At 35.8% G+C, this 22,186-nt stretch overlaps 1 protein-coding gene across 1 annotated transcript in view; it reads right to left on the reverse strand.

The window, feature by feature from the left end:
• LOC143072694 (uncharacterized) overlaps positions 1 to 22,186 on the reverse strand; it is a 92,103-nt gene that overhangs the window by 62,655 nt on the left and 7,262 nt on the right. Inside the window, exons 9-30 of the mRNA XM_076247767.1 lie at positions 20,275 to 22,044; positions 19,491 to 19,632; positions 16,642 to 18,365; positions 15,809 to 16,000; positions 15,287 to 15,421; positions 14,393 to 14,659; positions 13,689 to 14,045; positions 13,181 to 13,360; positions 12,334 to 12,450; positions 11,761 to 11,913; positions 11,176 to 11,334; positions 10,255 to 10,470; positions 9,533 to 9,782; positions 7,749 to 8,926; positions 7,080 to 7,313; positions 6,403 to 6,590; positions 5,393 to 5,804; positions 4,702 to 4,965; positions 3,868 to 4,284; positions 3,308 to 3,562; positions 1,698 to 2,555; positions 259 to 1,308 (exon numbers count right to left, since the gene is read on the reverse strand). Of these exons, the coding sequence (XP_076103882.1) occupies positions 259 to 1,308; positions 1,698 to 2,555; positions 3,308 to 3,562; positions 3,868 to 4,284; positions 4,702 to 4,965; positions 5,393 to 5,804; positions 6,403 to 6,590; positions 7,080 to 7,313; positions 7,749 to 8,926; positions 9,533 to 9,782; positions 10,255 to 10,470; positions 11,176 to 11,334; positions 11,761 to 11,913; positions 12,334 to 12,450; positions 13,181 to 13,360; positions 13,689 to 14,045; positions 14,393 to 14,659; positions 15,287 to 15,421; positions 15,809 to 16,000; positions 16,642 to 18,365; positions 19,491 to 19,632; positions 20,275 to 22,044 (10,518 nt within the window). The remainder of the gene's footprint in view (positions 1 to 258; positions 1,309 to 1,697; positions 2,556 to 3,307; positions 3,563 to 3,867; positions 4,285 to 4,701; positions 4,966 to 5,392; positions 5,805 to 6,402; positions 6,591 to 7,079; positions 7,314 to 7,748; positions 8,927 to 9,532; positions 9,783 to 10,254; positions 10,471 to 11,175; positions 11,335 to 11,760; positions 11,914 to 12,333; positions 12,451 to 13,180; positions 13,361 to 13,688; positions 14,046 to 14,392; positions 14,660 to 15,286; positions 15,422 to 15,808; positions 16,001 to 16,641; positions 18,366 to 19,490; positions 19,633 to 20,274; positions 22,045 to 22,186) is intronic.

Raw genomic sequence — 22,186 nt, forward strand, 5'->3', positions numbered from 1 at the left:
TAGGGATATGAAATGTGAAGATTTACAATTCAAGTTCAATATAATTTGAAATAACAAACAGCTTCCTGAAGCAAACATTAAAGGTTAATTATTTAAGTATAAAAAACATATCAATCTTGAGTTATTATAAACATAAGTCTATCTTCCTAACGCCAAATTTGTATTTGAATGCAAAGGAAGTTTTTCAGGTATTAAAAATAAAGGTAAGTAAAATTGTTGAGAGGAGGCTTTTTTACCAGTTTAAAAATTAATTCCTACCTGATGTACAGTAATATCCTTGGTCACATTGTCCACTGACAGTAGAAAGTCCTGGTGTTTGGCAGTATCTTCCACCATCACATTGTGTACAATCAGTAACATTTCCTAGTCCTGTTGTAGCACTGTATGTTCCTGCTGGACATGGCTGAATGTCTATACCGGTACCAGCCGGGCAATAATTTCCAGCAGGACACAGTTCAGCACGATCACGGAAGTTACAATAATATCCTTCTGGGCACTCATAACATTGTGATGCTCCAGTGTGATTCGTGTATGTTCCATTTGGACAGAAGATATGAGTATGAGAACCTGTTGGACAGTATGAACCAGCTGGGCAAATGTTTCCAGTTATTCCATCTACTGGTGCCTTGTTACTAGCTCCTAGCTCACAGTAAAAACCAGCAGTACAATCTCCAGTTACAGCAGATAATCCAGTATCATTACAATAACTTCCTGGTTCACATTGCAAGCAGGCAGATTCATTGGTCATTCTAGTATTTGGTTGATATGTTCCAGCTGAGCATGCCATTGGTTGGTAACTATGTTGTGGACAATAGTGTCCTGCTGGACACTCGTCTCCATAAGTCTGTCCGACAGGATTGGAAGCCTCTGATCCATTACTGCAATAATATCCAGCAAGACAAGACCCGTCTGGTGCTGACAGACTTGATGATGCACAATATTCACCTGGTGGACAAATGGTGCAGTCTGCTAATGATGGTAACAAATTCCTGTCTCCATAGGTACCCTTAGGACAAGGTATTGGGACTGAGGCTCCAGCCTCACAATAAGTTCCTTGATGACATGGTCCACCTGTGACCGTCACACTTCCTGGAGATGGTGTTGTAGACTTTAGGACACAATAATATCCAGGAGTACATTCCCCTGTTGGTGTTGTAATGTTCTCAGCCTCACAGTAAAATCCAGCAGGACAATCCCGACATTCAGCTAGACTTTCTAAACCAGTAGTGTTACTGTAAGTTCCAATTGGACATGGATTCTCTCTTGCAGTCATGGTTCCATTTGGACAATAGAAACCAGCAGGGCATACTGAAATCATGAAAGAATGCTTATTTTTGAATAACTTTAATAATATACTCGATACAATCAAATAAAATTCAATAACAGAAGAAGTCAGCATACTGCAATGTACTAAGTTAATCTTGAGCAATGGACATATATTTCATGTTTTGCTTTTTCATTCTGTTTTTAAAAAAAATTAAATAATTTGGATATCTATAATTTATAAATCATTCTGATAATTTATTTGTAAATCATAAAAACCATTCTGAGATCCACATATCCAGTAAAATTTATGAAATGAAAAGGACAGTAAATTTACATTTTTTTAAATCTTCTACAGCATACATATTAAACACTCTACAGCCTAATTATTTTTTATTTCTCATACAGAATGATATATGTATAAGAAAACTTACCTTTAGGTGTAACAACTCCATGAGATGGAGCACCTACTCCACTTTGTTGTTCAGAGATAGCCTCATTCTGATCACAGTACATTCCTCCAGAACACATGGTACATTGACCTTGACCTGCCAATGGTTGGTAGTAGCCTGAAGAGCAGGGTGTCTGGTCTGGACTTCCTTTTGGACATTCATGACCAGCTAGACATTCATTTCCTGGTGGTTGAGGAACAATGCTGCCCTCTGGACAGAACCATCCAACATCACATTGATCATTAGGAAGGGCTCTTCCTGGTCCCTGGCAGTACATTCCTGCTGTACAAGGAAGACAACTCGAAATATTGTGTTGAGCAAAAACATCGCTGTATTCTCCTTCAGCACATGGTATGGCATAAGAACTTGCTATAGGACAGTAATGTCCCTTTGGACAAATATCACCGAAAGTTTCATTGACAGGGTTTTGAAGAGTAGAGCTTCCATTACAGTAGTATCCAGCCAGACACTGTCCAGTCTCAGCACTAAGTCCATCTAAATCACAATAGTATCCACCAGTACATGGTGTTGGAGAATCTGATCCTGGTGGACAGAACGTTCCAGCTTTACATTTGTCTCCAATGGTCTGGTTGGGACAAGAGCAGTCTGTCATGGTGTCATTTCCTAGAGGTGATGGTTGATTGGACCATGATCCAAGAATACAATAGTATCCACCATCACACTGTCCAGCTGGTTCTGCCAGCCCAGGGGTGGGGCAGTAATACCCTGGTGTACAGAGCTCACATAAACTATCATCCTGAGCTCCTGTAATGTTGTTAAATGTTCCATTGTTGCATGGATATTGGTTTGAAAATTCTGTGGCTGCCAAACAATAGTGTCCTGAAAGCATACAAATATTATTTGTATAATTTATATGTCAAAATTTCACCTTAATTTTTGTTTGCTTTAAAACTGACTGCTTTGTTGTAATTATACATAGATGAATATAGGGGTAATGATTTTTATCTTCGAAAGCAACCTTCTAAGTCTATGGCTATTATACCTTTCATATTGAATTCAAATCTTTCAAACTTCCATACCATGGTATCATTAATATTACAGTATATTTAATTTCCTAAGATTTTCCCAGTAATATTTTACAAAAAACTATTTTTCAATTATCCACAAAATTTGGTATTCACAAAACAATATGAGTAAATGTTATGTATAAGAGCTATTCCAGAAAAAAATGTATGGATGGGCGGGGGGGGGGGGGGGGTTGGAAGGCAGTTTTTGTCAGCACCCGCCACCCAGACATTTGTAATTGAGAATTATAGTGCATTATAGTGTGAAAAAATGCTCTGATACCCATCACCCATGTATTATTGATACAATGTGCCTTCCACCCCCCCTTCCCCCATACATTTTTTTCTGGAATAGCCCTAATAAAGATAAAGACATGTAGAACAATTTATGAGACTAGCATAGCATTTTCATACTAGCAACCCTTAACTACCACCACTTTAAACATTTCCTTAAAAACTGTTTAAACTCATTGTTCCTACTAGAAACAGCATATCTTTTTTTGTCTTAAGACATTGACAAACTAAGAAGTAATGAAGTAAGAATTGTTTCTTCTAACGGATCCTCACCTTTTGGACAGATAACTGGTGAGGAACTGCCTTGTGTACAGTAATACCCAGTTGGACATGTTGTACAATTAGATTGTTGTTCAATGTTCGTGAAAGTTCCTGCTAGACATTGCATTGGTAAACTGGATCCAACTGGACAATATGAACCAGCAGGACAGGGACCACCAGTAGCATCAGTAGCTGGAGGGTTGGAAGAGTTACTTCCACCTGAACAATAAAATCCTGCCTCACACATTCCTGTTGGATACTCTAAACCTTTGAAAAAAATGCATTCATTAAATGTAATGTTTTCTCTTGTGAAAGTGGTTTCATACTTCAAATTGAAACAATTATCCAAAAAAGAAAAAATCATCTGTAAAGGCAATAGTCCGTCAAAATATGTATCAAAGAAGAAATGCAAATAATTTTCAATTTTTTTCACTATCTTACTGGTGAATAATTTACAATAGATTTATGGCATATTTTGCTCAAGAAAATATTGTGTTGGAATAATTTCATGCTTTTATAATAGCTTGTTAAAAAGAATGTTACAAAGGAAGAAAGTAAACAAAACCACATACCAGGTATGTCACAATAATATCCAGGTAAACATTGCTGACATGATGATTCTGCAGTCAGCATGGTCTCGTTGTTAAATGTTCCTGCTGGACACTGAATAGGATCTTGTGTCTGTTGTGGACAGTAGTGACCTACTGGACAAGAACCAGCATCACCTGCAGTCAAACCACTTGGCTGTTGGTCATCAGATCCACTACGACAGAAATATCCAGCATCACATGGTCCACTTTCTATAGTCAGATTTTTGACATCACAATAGAATCCTCCAGTACACTGTGTACATTGTGTTTCATTGGCTAGTCCCGTGGATGGGTTGAAGGTACCTGCAGGGCAAGATTGCCATATATGTCCAGTGCTTTCTGGACAATAATAACCTGATGGACAAGGCTGTGGGTTACTTCCTTGGGTGCAATAGTAACCTAAAAATACAATGTTATCAATGTTACTTTTTTTACAAACTGTAGAGAGTCTTATAACAACAACACTTTATGGACTGCTGCAGAAAATTAATTGAATGTTACTTTTTGTTTAATCTTTAGCAAAACAATCAAACTATTCATTTTAGATTCAAGGCAATTCAAAGATCAACATCATTTAAAGACAGTATTTGTTTACCTTTAAATGTCATTTGCTTGCTGTCTCATTGATATTTTATGCCCCCATATCTCTTATAAATTTTATAATAGTAAAATTTGTATTTTTCAAATTAGGACAGACTTTAAACTGTGATTAAAATGTTCAAAAATTTTCAGTTTCTGCTGATACATGTACTATTGGTCGCTTAATGACATGAAATTTGATCTGAGAAACTTAATTGATTTATAAATTCAACAGACCTGGTGTACATTGTAGACATTCATAATTCTGTTTTGTATCTGTGTATGTTCCTGGATCACATTGTTTGGGTGTGGTTGTTCCCTCTGGGCAGTAGCTCCCTATGGGGCATTCATTGCCTGTAGTACCATCAGTGGGTGTGGCTGTGGAGGCTGCAGAGGAGCAGTAATACCCAGCAGTACAGTTTCCAGCAGGGGCTGTCATACCACTGTTTGGACAATACTTGCCACCATCACAATCTGTACACTGTGCTTCTGCGGTCAAACCTGTGAAATTAAGTATTATATAAATTAGTTACAGTCAAAATAAAATACTTTATAAAAAACATCTTAAAAAAACTGAATATCACATAAGGTTCTGTCTAACAAATACAATAGTTGCTTCCACCATCGGGTATTACATTAACATAATAAAAAAAATCTTCACAGTTGAAAAGTCAAAATTCTTAACCATATAGAAATCAAGTAAAAAATGATTGGTAAAACCATTAATTCTTAATAAGCTCACAGTAATTATGTTTAATGTGAGACTAATTTTATATGCAATTGACTTTTCATTATTTTATAATGTTAGTTACTTTTTCATTTCTTCAATTTCAGTCATCAGAATAATTTTTCTTTCTAAATAAACTGAAACAAAACCACTTGTTACATTATGATGACTCTGATAAAATGCTTGTGTCAGTTTAGTTACCTCTAGTTGGATTGTAGGTTCCTGGTGGACACAGAGTTGTAGCATTTGATCCTTGAGGACAATAACCTCCCATCTCACACTGGTCTCCAGTAACACCATCAATAGGTGTAGACACTGAGGCTCCCTGTGTACAATAATATCCAGCTGTACATTCAGCAGTGGGAGTGGATAATCCCATGGATTCACAGTACATTCCTCCACTACAAGGAGTACACTCTGAGGCAGCCTTAAGGTAGTACTGGTCACTGAATGTACCATTTGGACAGCCAAATTCTGTAGAAAATTTGGTACCAGTTGGACAATAGTTACCAGGTTGACAAGAAACAGGATTCTGGGATCCATGGGAACAGAAGGTATTATTTTGTATTGTACCATCACAGTAGTAGCCCTCCAAACAAGTCTTACAGGTTGCCTGAAAAATAATCATATGATAACATCAGCCAATCATATCCTCTTGCGATAATAGAAGCTATTCACAATATTTGCTACCAAAGAGTTCAATTATGCATAAAAACTGTTGTTTCTTTTTTCAGTTTGCTGCAATTATTTACAATATTCAAATTGACAAATTTATTAAAACAAAACACTGCCAAGATGTTATCAAGTCATGTAATGTATTAAAGATGAATATAACTGTTTTTGTTAATCTAACTTCCATATGTGCCACTATAGAAAGTAAGCATTGATTCTGTTTGAATTTGTTGCCAATGAACCCATTTATTGGAAATTAAGTCACTTCTTAAAACCAAATGTTTGATCCTTTAGATTCTATACCCAGCCATGAAAAAAGTAAATGCAGTTATAGTGTCTTTTTATTTGTTATATTGTTTTCTATGTGTTTTCATCTCATTTGGTTTCAACTTTTATCCAAACGTGGATCTAAACATGTGCAATCTTCCCTAATAAATTATCATTCTTTGTGAGCAAATTCTAAGTTCTAATAGATTATTACAATTTTTTTATCAATTTTTATCCATCAACAACTCAAAAAAAAAATTTCTCAACCATACCTGTCCATATTGATCTTGATAAGTTCCTGATGAACAAGAAGTTTGTACAGGGCTTCCTATTGGACAGTAATGTCCTGGTGTACAGACATAAGCAGCTGGTGCACTAACATTCTGTCCTTCTGGGCAATAATAACCTCCATCACAGGGTCCAGTTGGTGTACTAAGACCAGCACTGTCACAGTAGGATCCTGTGAAAATAGTTTGTGTAAATAAATGATTGAAAGTCAAACTGGCCATTTACTCTAAGCAAGTGGCTTATTATATTTTTGAAAGTTAAATAGTAAATAATCTTGAATTAGACATGAACTTATGTGAATGCTGTACGGTGACCTATAGTTGTTAACGTCTGTGTCATTTTGGTCTTTTGTGGATAGTTGTCTCATTGGCAATCATACCACATCTTCTTTTTTATATTATGTTTGAATTCATAGCTTGGTCTATCACATAAAATTTGTATTTGTTGACTCTTTACTTCAGCTATAGCAGTAAAGTACCTATCACATCCTTTCCTCAAAACATTTTCAATAAGAATGCAGACCTGTTAAATTTTCTCTTTTCGAATAAATCCTTTCTTTCAAATAGGTTTATATCTTTAGAATGAAGAAATAAAGAACTAATTATTGAAAACATGTCAAAAGATCAACTGTATATTTTTATTACAAGCTAAATTTACTAACCTTCAGTACAAAGTTTACACCCAGTAAAGTCAGTGTTTCCTGTGGCATTTGTAAAGTAACCTGGTGGACAAGCCTCAGGGACATCAGTGCCCTGTGGACAATAGTGGCCTACAGTACAATCACCACCAGTGGCATCATTTTGTGGGTCTGGACGTGTGGCTCCAAGTGTACAATAGAACCCAGCATCACATGGTCCAGTGACCGTCGCAAGGCCAATAATACCGCAATAGCTTCCTATAATACGAAATTATACTATTCATTTGATGAAAAAATGTACCAACAAATTGTTCATATCGTTACTTTAATTTAAATATAAGGTCTGAAGTTCTGCTTTCACCAATAAGCTATATTGTAGAGTCACTATTGTAAATCAATAATTCTGTCAAAACTAGTTTGTTGGCTTTAATTTGTTGATCAATCACTTAATATATGCTTAAAATTCAGCGGAAAATATCTCATGCATGTTCAGGATGAGTTCTGGCTTTGTATAAAGAAGTGCCCAAAAATGTGGCTTTGTTGAAAGAAGAGCCCAGAAAATGTGGTTTTGTTGAAAGTAATGACCCCAAAAAATACAAAAAAGTCAATTTTTTTGTTTAACCCAAAAGAGGTTTTATCACAATTTTGAGTTTTTGAATTGTTTTGACCACAATATTGAGAAATTAAACTGACCTGGTGTACAGTCGATTGGTGCATTAGATCCTAAGGGACAATAATATCCTATCTGACATTGACCACCAGTCTGATTAACTGGACAGAAACAATCTGGTGCTGTGTAGTTTCCTATCTCTGTTGGTTGTGCCGACCATGCACCTCTAGTACAATACCAACCAGCATCACAATCATTGGTGGGAGTAGAAAGTCCAGGAGTTGCACAGTATTTACCAGCATCACATGGTACACAGTCAGACACACTTTGTTTTGTGGTGTATGGATTGTAATATCCTTTGTCACATGGGTACTCAGTAGAGAAAGCAGTGCCCTCTGGACAGTAATGACCTGTTGGACAATCATTTCCAGTGACTGAGGTCGAATTTTCTGGACAGTAGTAGCCTGCATCACAAGGTTGACAAGTAGATTGTCCGGTCAGTGGGTTGTATGTTCCAGCAGGACAACCCAGAGGATATGATGTTCCATTTGGACAATAATTTCCCATTGGACATGGTCCACCTGTAGAATCTAGAGTTGGATTATTTGGTGACTGAGCTCCAAGCAAGCAGTAGAATCCAGCCCAGCAGTCTCCTGTTGGCTCTGTCAATCCAGTGCTTCCACAATATTTACCATAAGAACAGTCCTCACATTGAGCTTGAGCTGTTAATTTTGTCTGGTTACTGAATGTTCCAACTGGACAGGGGGAAGCAGTAACAGTCTTCTGTAGACAGTAATGACCAGCGGGACATGGACCAGCCACACCTGTATTTCCTGTATCAGGTGACTGCATGTCAGATCCAGATGTACAGTAGTATCCAGCATTACATTCTCCCGTCTCGACAGTAGCATTTGTAACATCACAGTAGAAACCTCCTGTACATTGTGTACACTCTCCTACAGCTGATAAACCTGTCGATGCACTAAATGTTCCTCCTGGACATGGCTGCCATACCTGACCTGTGCTTTCGGGACAATAAAACCCTGCAGGACAATCTTCTGGTGTGAGTCCTGTGATACAATAATGTCCTGCAGTACAATTCCAACATTCAGCAGCTCCTGGGTTTGTCATGTAGGAACCATCAGCACAAGATATGGGGACAGCAGTGCCTGATGGACAATAATGGCCTATGGTACAGGGATCTCCAGTGACGCCAGCATCAGCAGGAGTAGGAGTTGTAGCTTTTCCAGAACAGTAGTATCTAAAATAAATACCCAGCAAATTAACATTTAGCTTCAATTTACAATTATCAACTATCAGATCTCAATGCTATTAGTAATTAATTTACAAATGCTTTGATATGTATGTAAATATATTCTATATAAAACCAGGCGCAGTGTTATCTTTTTTGACGATTAACTTTTCTGTTCATTATGAATATCAGGACCATGATTTAAACAACCTCTAACTTAGATATGAACTTTTTATTATCATGTTATATTATACATTGTAACAATGACCACCATATCACATGCCAAAAAGATTCACACTGTGGCTTGAATACAATCTATAAATAGAATACTGCAATGAAAAAAGTGTTTGTTCCTTTGGTAACCTAGAAGGACAAATCTCCTTGCATTATCACTGTAAAACCTCTTTAAATGTCAAAATTAACGACAGATCTTTTAAAGTTTGTTTAAATCACTCACTATTTTATACCTAAGTTGAGGTAGATATAGATCTTTAATTATTGCTGCATTGACCTATTGATGTTTTTTCTTTAATGTTTTGTTTTATTGCTGTCTTATTGACATATACATAACATATTTTATTCATACAGATTTCAATTGCATAAATAAAAAATTACCCTGCGTCACAAGGACCAGATGGTTCTGTGATTCCTTGAACATTACAATAATATCCTCCTAAACAGTCCTGACATTCTGATTGGATAGTGAGACCAGTACTGTTAGACCAGGTCCCTAGACCACATGGTGTTGGGTCGGTAGTTCCTGTTGTACAATAATGACCTTCAGGACATCTTTGACCTGTGACCCCATCATTTGGAGTGGCTGATGATGAACCATTCATACAGAAATAGCCTGCTGTACAATCACCTGAAGTAAAATGAGGATCATTTTAAAATAAAATAAAGTAAAATGAGGATCATTTTAAAATAAAATAAAGTAAAATGAGGATCATTTTAAAATAAAATAAAGTAAAATGAGGATCATTTTAAAATAAAATAAAGTAAAATGAGGATCATTTTAAAATAAATTTTAAGGTTAAAGAAGTTTAAAGAAGTAAAGTAGCATGAAACACTTTCACACATTGTATATCCCTTACCTATTGTGAAGTTAGATAAATTAATAAACTCAACAAGTCAAAATGTCTTTATATGGAATGCCCTGTACTCTTTGTAATGAGTACAATGAATTCAGACATTATTTAGACATTTTCATTATTGCAAAATTAAAAAAAAAATTAAAACAGCTCTTCAATTTAAAATGAAACTGATCATATGGAGAAAATTAGTTTACACATACACATTTTCAGTAATAAAAAAAAATACCGAGATTATTTTCATACCTGTGACTGCTTGAAGTCCTGTGGTATCACAAAATTTGCCAGTATCACACTGGGTACACTGGTCAAGTGATTCTCTCTGTAGTGTAGGATTGTATGTTCCAGCAGGACATGGATACTGGGTACTAAATTCAGTTCCATTTGGACAGTAATGACCTTTAGGACAAGTATAACTTGTATATCCTGTCACAGGCGTGTTGGCAATGTCACAGTAGTATCCTAGAACAAACAAAAGACATTAAATATGTTATAAGCACCATATTTCAATATAAATCGTACCAGTATATGTTTTGTTATGATAAGAAGATGTTGTTTTTTTTAGTTTAAGCTAAGGGCTGTTAAAACATTTATTGGGTGTGGGGATTGGGGGTACTAAAATTTATTAAATATGAGTGGATGCTTTTTCAGCAGCATATTTGAAGAATTATAGGTTACAAAAAAAAACTTATTTTATTGATGGTCTGTGTTTTATAAATTAATTTCCATGCACCCAGTTATTCAATTCTGGAACAGCCCTAAAGTATAATATCCTATTTGATAAATTATTTTTATTTTCATCCTTAAATGTAGCATGAAAATATGTCTTGTCCATTGGAAATTCATTTCATAAAATGTTTGTACCGCTCAATTGATTTCCAAATCAGATTTGTTAAATCCTCTGCTCTACTTACATGATTTATCATTAAATTTCTATTTAGACATATGGTTGGATATTTTTGGGTGAAAATATAAAAAAAAAAAAAAATAATGTGAAAGACTAAAGACTACTTTGTAACTTTTTATGTTGTTGTTGCTAAATAACACATCTTAGGTACACATTTGGTCTCAAGCATACCTTCATGTAAGTCATAGAATTAATCAGTCTTTGAACACTCCTCCTTTAAATTTAATATTGTAAGAGTTGACAAGACCAAGTGTACATACCTGCTACACATTCTTTACATAGTCCTTGACCTGTCTGGTCTTGGTATGTACCAGATGGACAGTCAATCTCTGCATGGCTACCCTCAGGACAGTAGTGTCCAGCAGGACATATTGTTGCTGGTGGATTTTGTATGCTTTGTCCAGTTGGGCAATAATAACCTGAAACAGTCATAAAGTAAGAATACATTTCTCTTTTGCACAGAGATGAATAGAACTTAAAACTCAATAAGTTTATAAATGGATCAAGAATGTATTCCAAAAGTTCATTGGACATAAAAAATAAAACTCAAATTATGTAAAATCAGTTTCTAGGAAACATATTCCAAATAGAAAATTATTTACTACCAAATATCTACCAATAAAAGCTGTTCACTTTTTCATTCATGTGTACCCTTAACCCTTTAAAAAAATTATCATGAATCATGAAAAAAATATTCAAAATGTTTTCCATAATATAAACATCCTAACAGTTTCATTTTGATTGTCCCTGGCTTCTATTGAAGGAAATAATTCTTTTAAAGCAAGGACTAACAAATTATGTTGGTCCTCTAGAATAATACCATTGGGTACAGTGTGTAATCTTACCTTCTCCACAAGGACCAGTTGGTGCTGTTAGTCCCTCAGTCTCACAATAATACCCTTGGGTACAGTCAGTACAATCATTCACCTGGGTATTCCCTGTTTTATTCGAAAACGTTGCTATTGGACATTTGGATGGATTACTTGTAGATCCAATTGCTGAAAAAGTTAACAATGAACATTAAATTGAACATCAAGGTTATAACATTACCTGCTATAATAGACCAGTTTAGACTCGTACTCCAAAATTCTGAGTGCTTAGCTTAGAAGCAGCAAGTACCAATTGTCATGTCTTCAAATATAAAGGACCTTTAGTTTTTATTGGATCTGTAATTTTCCTAATTAAAGGTAAACAAACAAATTGGTTTGAGTTCTTATAACTAGAAATCAAGGTATTAAAAATTATTTTCATATATAGACGGTTTTAGTATAAATAAGTGGCCTGGTGAAATTGTTTGGCATTTGTTGTGAGGGATAATGTACTCCAGATGTTCTTGTTGAATATGTCTTTCATTATGAGGTTATAGTGGACACATACACATGTCTTAACAGACAAGACACATGCTCCAATGTACTTACTGCAATATCTGCCAGCAGGACAAATGTTACCAGTAACGCCATCTGTTGGATCGTCTCTCTCACTTCCTCGTCCACAGTAATAACCAATCCTACAATCACCAGTCACTGTTCCAAGAGCTGTAAACATAGTTTTAGAATTTTTTACATTATATTTGATTATAATATGAGATGGAATAGAAAGATTCAGTTGTTTCAACTTCCATCAATTCATATGATGTAGAACGAGTATTTTGGAAATCAACAATTCAACCCTTTTAAATAAATAAAAATGCAAGCAAAAATAAATAACTTTCATATTACTAGGTAATAAACAAACACTATATTTAAAATTACTACCAGTGTCAGATACCATTGCAATAAACCTTTCTGCATTAATCCTCTTCTGACAATTAAGAATTGCAAAATTATAGTAAAATTTGTATACCAGTAGTTACAATTGCAAAGGATTTAAAAACTGTTAACGTCATATGAAGGAACATGTATGTGAGCTTTCTTGAAGTACATGAGCATGCAAAACATAAAAATCATGTTTGGGATTGTGTATAATAATCTGCCAGCCAAATATGCACTAACATATAAAACACAAAATCCTATTTATAAAGAATGCAGCTGAGTGAAAACCTAAATGTTTAACTTCATAAAAAATATTCAAATGTAAAACTTTGACTTTTTAACTTTTAAAAGCAATTCATTCATATTTTTATAATTGGAAAGACATAAACTTTTTTCACAAAAACTCTTAAGATGAAAAAATATTATGAACATTTAAGTATAATTTCTGATCAACTTTAATTGTCAGATTTCTTGTGAAAAGAGCCACTGTTTTTTACTCTGACAAAGTCCTTACCAGGTGTGGCACAGTATTTTCCCTCCTCACAAAGTGTAGGTTCTAATGATCCCTGGGGGCAATAATACCCTGGTTGACACATTCCTCCTGTTGAATTACTTGGACACAGACAATCTCCATGGGTAAAGTTGTTATAATCAGTAGGTGTGGCTGACCAGGCGCCAATAACACAGAAGTATCCTGGAAAATTATTTAAGACAGATTAAATTGATTGGTAAGTAATGTTGTTGCTTCAAGTATATGTTAAAATATGCTTAATATTATCAACCTATGTCTGAAAATGTAACTGTGAGAAATTTTAACTCTGTATATAGGTCATTCTTATCAAAAGTTTTTTCTTCATTTGAGTAAAAGAATGAAATTGATACTACAAAAATACTGTGTATCTATTTATTTTATGGGTGTCAATTTTCATAATTAGCGAAAAAAATACATTGTATTTTTTGGAGGATAATTGATTTTGTAGCTTTGTAAAAGTATATTTCAATCAATACAGTTAAATACCCACCAGCATCACACTGTGCAGTAGGAGCAGATAATCCTTGTGTTCCACAGTAAGATCCACCAGTACACTGGGTACAGTCGCTCACACTTTGTCCTTGTTGAGAATCTCGGAATGTTCCAGCTGGACATGGGTACTGGTCATGGTATTCTGTACCATCTGGACAATAATGTCCGACAGGACAAGGGAAGTCTTCATAGGTTGTGGTGTTCTCATTACAGAAATAACCTGCTTGACATGTTGTACAATTCCACTGGCCAGTTATGTTATTATATGTTCCTGCTGGACAAGCTAATGGTGTAGATGTTCCTTCTGGACAATAATGACTGACTGGACATGGTCCACCTATCAGAGGTTCATCTCCTGCAACACAACAAAATAATCACATTAAAAAATGTTTAAAGAAAACCTTTTAAAAGTTTTGGTACTGTAATAAAAGTTACAAATATTGTGTGCATTTATAAATGAACTTGATAAACAACAAACAAAAAATTGAAACTGGTTGATGCCATTTTAGGTATTGCTACAAACAAGCATTTTGCACATTTTAACATAGATAAAAAAAAAGTATCTCATTTGTATATAAACATATTACAGGAATTTTATGAAAATCAAATTGCGGACAATTTTATGTGTTTTCAAAAACTTAATAAAATTATACTCTTATTATCTTCATCAGTAATTAACCTATCAAATATATAAGTAATCACCTGTAGGATCAGGTACATTATTTCCTCTGTCACAATAAAATCCTTGAGCACATGGTGCAGTGGCATCAGTCAGGTTCTCACTGCCACAGTATTGTCCAAGTTTACAGGGTATACAATCTGCTAGTTTCTCTGCCCCTTCTGTATCCCTGTAGGTTGTATTAGGGCATGCTGTAGGGTCCTCGGTACCAGCCAAACAGTATGAACCTGCAGGACAGGGACCACCAAGACCACTAGTGGTGCCATCTGTTGGATTACTCACATTTACACCTAGAAAAAAGATCAGAGTAATAATTATATACTATTTTATGGCTATATTTCAAAATTTTGCTTTGATCTTTTGTGTGATAATTTTGTATATTAAGCTACTCAACTAAATGCTTTTTCTTATTTGACTATGGTGAGAACAGGACGATGTCCTAAGCCTTTCATTGAAATTGCCTATAGGAAATAGCAATAAACCTATTGTCTATGGTATTTCTACTCAAGGAGTTTCTCGGCTGTATTTCAGCTCAGGTTTATCCTCCTTCAATGAGACTGCTGTCAAGAAACTGCCTCTTATTTTCAAAATAATCTCTATAAATAAACTCATCATAGATACCAGGACTAAATTTTATGTATACGCCAGATGCACATTTCATCTACTAAAGACTCATCAGTGACGCTCGAATCCAAAAAAGTTAAAAAGGCCAAATAAAGTACGAAGTTGAAGAGCATTGAGGACCAAAATTCCTAAAAGTTTTGTCAAATACAGCTAAGGTAATCTGTGTCTGAGGTAGAAAAGCCTTAGTGTTTCAAAAAATTCAAAGATACATGTATACATATAGTCAGTTATGGTCATTTAGTCAATATTTTCTATTTTTAACTCTCTTTAAGTATATATCTCATATAACTTACCAGATTTACAGTAAAATCCAGCAGCACATAAACCAACTCCTGTATTATTTAAACTAGGGTCAAAGTCCACTGCAGCTAGTTTATCACAGTAATAACCTCCAGCACATGGTTTACAATCACTTTCTATTCTTGCTCCTAAAACACAAATATAAACATTGTTTCAAATCTCAATTCAGGCACAATTAAAGTCTGAATTTTACATTACATGCAAACAAAATAAGTTAGTTTTGAAAGTGCTTGTACTCATAAAGCTTGATAGTCACAGGAGTGAAACTAAATGTGAAATAAATATCATAGAAGACATTTCAATCAGGCTAATAAGTAACAAAATTATGGATGGCTAAATTGACAGATTTACAAACAGGTGGATGAGCAATGTGATACCAACTATATGTCCCCATTCAAATGCATTGATCGGTCAAAAAAAGGGGGGTTTCAACCCCCGGACCCCCAGACCCCTGGATCCGCCACTGGATTCATCAATGAAGTATTTGCCAGAACCACATGTTACAATATACCTACCTAATATAGGGTTGTATGTTCCTCTTGGACATGGTGACAGGTCAGCTGTTGTATTCCCAGGACAGTAGTAGCCCTTAGAACAGAGTAATGGTTCCATGGCATTTGTACAATAATAGCCAGCAGGACAATCGAAACATTGATCATATCCTGTACGATTCATGAACTGACCATTTGGACATGGTATTGGAGTGCCTGGAATATTGAAATAAAAAACACTTATGATTTTCAATCAATAAACATATTCAGCTGACAAATTCTGTGCAAACATTTTATGAATGAAACTACAAGTTAAGTCAGTTCATGTTGCTCAGTCTTTGATTTTCTATGTTTTTATGTGTTTTATGAACTGTCGTTTGTTGATGTTTTCTTTTTTTCAGCCATGGTGTTGTCAGTTTTATTTCTACCTATGAGTTTGAATGTGCCTTTGGTATCTTTTGCCCCTCTTTAATAGAATTATTCAAAAAAAAAAATTTCAATATAACATAATACATAGTTGACTGAATAACTTATTGCTGAAAAGATATATCTGACATATTCAGAAAAAAAGATATGAAACTGCATCTTTCTTTTGATATAATCCTATAATCAAATACCATTAAAATTACTTCATGAGTAAAGAAGAAACAAGACAAAATGTATATCGTTGTAATTGATATGATAATCAAATCTCCAGTCTATATGCAAATTTACCCATATATTAATGGAAAACATACTGATTTCAGTAATGGAAAAAATAGAAAATAATTGATAGCTGTCTGCTTAATGTCTAGTGGCAAATATTTCATGCTTATTTCGGACAAGAAAATCAAACATTAAAATTAAAAAATACAGACCTGTTCCATTTGGACAATATGCCCCTTCTGTACAAGGATCCCCAGTAAGTCCACCATCATTTGGTTTGTCTGTGGATGCCCCACCATTACAGTAGTAACCAGGAGAACACCATCCATTTGGTTCCGTCAGCGCTAATCCGTTACAAACTCTACCAGGGTCACAACTTGAACAGTTATATTCACTCTGTAGTCCAGTGTATCCACTATAAGTACCATTAGGACATGGATGGTGTTGGTACTGGTCAGTATTCTCCGGACAGAAGTACCCAGGTGGACATAAATCACCAAATGATTCTCCAACTGGGATTGTCGTGTTGGATCCACTTGTACAATAATGTCCAGCTACACAAAATACAGTTGGTATGTCTATACCATATATTTCACAAGCGTAACCACCTGTACATGGTGTACAATGTTCTAAAGCATACCGTCCAATATCATTTAAGTAAGTTCCCGGTATACAGGGTGTTGGGTTTTCACTTCCTAGAGGACAATATGAACCTTTAGGACAGATCACTTCATCAATTGTTGCTGTTCCGTTACAATAATACCCCTGTGGACATATCAAACATTCACTTGATCTGACAGATGGTTGGTACTGGCCTCGTGGACAAGGCTCTGGTTTGAAGGCTCCATCTTGAGTGTAATATCCAGCTGGTGTTTCATGCTGTGTTGGTGTTCCAGAGCCTCCTGTACAATAATAACCTGCCGAACATTGCTGTGAAGCATCAGTACTACTGGAACCTGCACAGAAAAACCCTGGATCGCAAGGAATACAGTCAAATTCTGTTTTGGCACCAGGACTCTTGCTGTATTTACCAACTGCACAAGATGAAGCTGTGGCTGATCCTGGTGGACAATATCCTCCTGCTGGACAAAGTCCACCAGTTAATCCATCCGGTGGTGCCGAAGTATAGGCTTTCTCTCGACAATAAAATCCTGCGTCACAAACATCTGTCGGTTCAGTCCTTCCTATACCATCACAATAATAACCTCCAGGACATGGTGTACAGTCTGTAGCCCTACGTAGCTTAGTAGAGTTACTGTAAGTTCCTAATGGACAAGGTTGTGGGAAAGTACTACCACTGACACAGAAATATCCAGCGGGACAATCAATAGGCAAAGCCAGTCCCTCTCTATCACAATAATATCCTGATATACATTCAGCACAGTCTTGGAATGATTCTTTTGCCGATCCATTACGATAGAATCCTATTGGACAAGGATAGGTTTCTGGGGGTCCAGTTCCTAACGGACAATAATACCCTCCTGGACAATCTCCTGCTGGTGTAGATAGACCCTCTGGTATACAGTACATTCCTGCTGTACACTGCTGACATTCTGAAACTTGTGTCAATCCATACAAGGCATTGAATGTTCCATTTGGACAAGGTACGGGATAGGGATTAACGTCACCTCTAGGACAGTAATGACCTAATCTACATTTATCAGAAACTAAATCTGGTGCTTTATACATTCCAGGTGGACATTCAACTCCGGCTGGACATACTCTGTCGCTCAGCATGTATGATAGACTTGTTGTATTCAGATCACAGTAATAGCCAGCTTCACATGTAGTACAAACAGTAGCACCTGAATCAGAGTAATTTCCCTTCTCACAAGGTAATGGATCAATGTTAGCTGTCCCAGGACAATAGCTTCCAGCTGAACATGACCAACACATGGTCAGATTTTCTGCTTTGAACTCCGCATTATAAGTCCCCCTGAAATAAAAATAGACATTTAAATTACTCAGTGTTATTGCAAAGTTCTTTTCATGTTTTTTATTTAAAAGAAATTCTAATCTCATATTCATTCATCTTTTTAAAAATTGCTAATCAGCATATTTTTGAAATATGCATTTTCATAAAATAAAATAAAAGCATCATAAATATTAATGACTTCAATAAAATACAATTATAGTGTTACATTCTCAATCAGTACAGATGTATATTGATTAATCTGCAGAAGTAAAAACAAAATTAATGACCTGAAATATTGCATCATATTGCATAAATAATTAATCAAAATATCAGTCAACTTTTTCAAGTAATTTTAATGTGAGTATTGTTATGCATTTACTTTTCTACATTGGCTAGAGGTATAGGGGGAGGGTTGAGATCTCATAAACATGTTTAACCCTGCCACATTTTTGCCTGTCCCAAGTCAGGAGCCTCTAGCTGGCCTTTGTTAGTCTTGTATTATTTTTTATTTTAGTTTCTTGTGTACAATTAGGAGTTTAGTATGGCGTTCATTATCACTGAACTAGTATATATTTGTTAAGGGGCCAGCTGAAGGACGCCTCCGGGTGCGGGAATTTCTCGCTACATTGAAGACCTGTTGGTGACCTTCTGCTGTTGTCTTTTCTGTGGTCGGGTTGTTGTCTCTTTGACACATTCCCCATTTCCATTCTCAATTTTAAGTAGTAACTGTATAATTATCTTAATTCTAAAGATGTTGGATCAATTACAAAAAGCTAAGATACCAATACTATACTAACCCTAGAACATATTTAATAAAATATCATAATTTAGTAGATCAGATGAATATCAAAATATTCTAATAAAAACATACAAAATACATGCTGTTCCCAATTTTGCACATGACAACCATTTAATAATAGGCATGTTATAAATGATATTTCAACATCCTTGTTTTATTTAGCCATCACATGACAAATTAAGGTCCAGTTTTCTTAATACAAAAATCATTCCATAATTACTCCATAAGTTCCATCTAAATGATCAGCCTCTCATGAAATCATCTGACAAAATATACTCTCCAGGCATCAACATGTCAGTAAAGCTAACAATCACTTATTGTTGTAAGAGTTTTTAAAAAGTACTTACGCAGGACAGACCGTGGGTAGCACAGAAGCTTCCGGACAGTAATGACCTTTCCAACAATCCTTACACTGTTCCCAAGCAGTAATTCCTGTTAAATTATTATATGATCCAGCATGGCAAGGGAAACTATCTCCCTGTGGAGTTCCTATGAAAAAAATAAAACAAATGTTCTATTGACAATGTACTTGTTAAGTAGATACCAAGTGAAACAATCGTTCTTTTCTAGAAATGAATTAAATTGTTAAAACACTGATTTAGATTCATTTAACAAAGTAACATAAATTCCAATCATTGTTGTTTGAAGGCTTTAAAATAAAAATTACATGATGTTCAATTTATTGTTGTGTTGTTTCTAAGTTGGTTGCTGCCTAACTGATGATATCACAACTCCTAAATTCTTTTTATTTTGGATGAATAATAAATTTATCTATTGTCAATGTTGCGTTTTTTACACTTTTACCTATTATGTCTGTGACTATAAGGTAATTTGATGTGAATGTCACACAAGTGAGAGGTTTTGCAAGCTATTAAACCAGGTTTAATCCACAATTTTCTACATAAAAAAATGACTGTATCAAGTCAGGAATATGACAGTTGTTGTTAATTCATTTGATGTATTTGAGCTTTTATTTTGAAATTTGCTTAGGGACTTTGCTTTTAGAATTTTCCTCAGAGTTCGGTATTTTTGTAATTTTACTTTTATAAGCCTTGGATTTTCTAAGTTGTGAGTGTCCATCTACACTTTTGAGAGAACTATTTAATAATGTCATAATTAAATATATCTTACCATCGGGACACCAATGACCTTGGAAACAATAACCTGTAGGTGCCTCCGAGCCCTCTAAACAGTACCATCCCCTTGGACATACATAACATTCTTCTACCATTTTCAGATTGGTCAAGTTGGTGTAAGATCCAGCTGGACATGGCCATTGTGTCTGTGAAGCTGTTCCTGCTGGACAATAGTGACCTTTTCCACAGGAAACTGGTGGTTTCTGGATACCTCCAGTCCCAATCAAGCATGCAAATGTTTCAGGACATGTGTCACACTGAGCTACATCAGTCAAATTCTGGAAGTTAGTAAAGGTTCCTGCAGGACAAGCATACTCTGTTTGATTTACTGCATAATTTCCTCCAGGGCAGTAATATCCAGGACTACATGGATAATTAGGTTCAGTCAAACCATATTTTGTACAAGCTTTACCAGATGTACATGGAGAGCAGTCACTAACAGCTTGTTTTTCTGTGTAAGGGTTGAAAAATCCAGGATCACATGGCGTTGGGGTGTGTGTTCCTGACTCACAGTAATGACCAGCTGGGCAAGATTTACAGAATTCTAAACCAGTAGAACCTTCTTCTTCGGTGTATTTTCCTGCAGGACACGCTATCGGTGCAATGCCAGATCCTTGTGGACAGTAATGACCTCTTGGACAAATATAACCATCTAGGAAAGGGTCATCTGTACCTCCGGAGCAGTATCGTCCTGCTGGACACAGAATACATTCAGTTTCTAACACTGCACCGAGATTGTTGTAGTAATCTCCAGCTGGACATGGATTATCTTTGTAATCACCTGTTGCTGTTGGACAGTAGTGACCCTTAGGACATATCAGGCTGTTAGTTGGTTGACCAGCTGTACCCTCAGGGCAATAATAACCTTGAAGACAATCTTTGCAGTCTGTTGCAAGAGTGTAACCACGAGCATCACCATATGTACCAGCTGCACAGGGTGTTTCTATTTTGCCATCTGCACAATAATAACCAAGAGAGCACTTGGCTGTAGGAGGATCTTTCTGAGTTGCACCTTCAGGACATGCATAGCCAGCATCACAAGCAGTACATGCTAATGCCAATCCACTGCTATACTCCCCTTCAGGACAAATAACTGGGGCAATAGCCTTATCATTACACTGGTATCCTGCTGGGCATTTTGAACAAGAGGCTTGAGCTCCTAAACTGTAGTATCCATCTGCACATGCTGTACCAGGTGAAATGATAACTGCACACTCCTCACCTGCAGGGCAAGGTGTACATACAATTGCTTTAGCTTCAGCATAATACCCAGGCTCACATAAAATTTTGTAGTCATCATATATATTTGGACATGCATAGCCAGCTGGACAGTCTTCACAAGTTTGAAGTCCACCTGGGCTGAATTCACCTGGATCACAGGCTGTTTCTGTGGCTGCATTTGGAGATGGACATTCGTTTCCAGCTGGACATATAGTACAAACAGTCTGACCTGCAATAGCATATGTTCCAGGAGTACAAGTAATGGCTGTTGCTGAATCTGTGAACGGACATGCTGTGCCGGCAGTACACTCTGTACAAGCCTGTTGATTTCCTGTTGAATAAAATCCTGGTAAGCATGGATTGTTTTGAGAACCATCTGTATTTGGACATTCCCATCCTGCTGGACACACAGTACAATTGGATGATCCTTCAAAGGCATATTCACCATTATTACATGTAGCTGCAGAATTTGTTGTTGTAACTGGACATTTACTTCCTGCTGGACATGGGGTACAGTCTGTCTGAGATCCAGTGGAATAAGTTCCTAAAATATAATATAACAAATGATAATTAACTGCCATAGCATTCTGTCTCATTTTCAGTAGAAATAATCTCATACAGTATTGCAGGACTCACGCTTTTATACTCCAAAATTACAAATTATCAGAAATGGGTATGGATTATAG

This window comes from Mytilus galloprovincialis, chromosome 4 (assembly GCF_965363235.1).
Source record: "Mytilus galloprovincialis chromosome 4, xbMytGall1.hap1.1, whole genome shotgun sequence".
Classification (NCBI taxonomy): domain Eukaryota; kingdom Metazoa; phylum Mollusca; class Bivalvia; order Mytilida; family Mytilidae; genus Mytilus; species Mytilus galloprovincialis.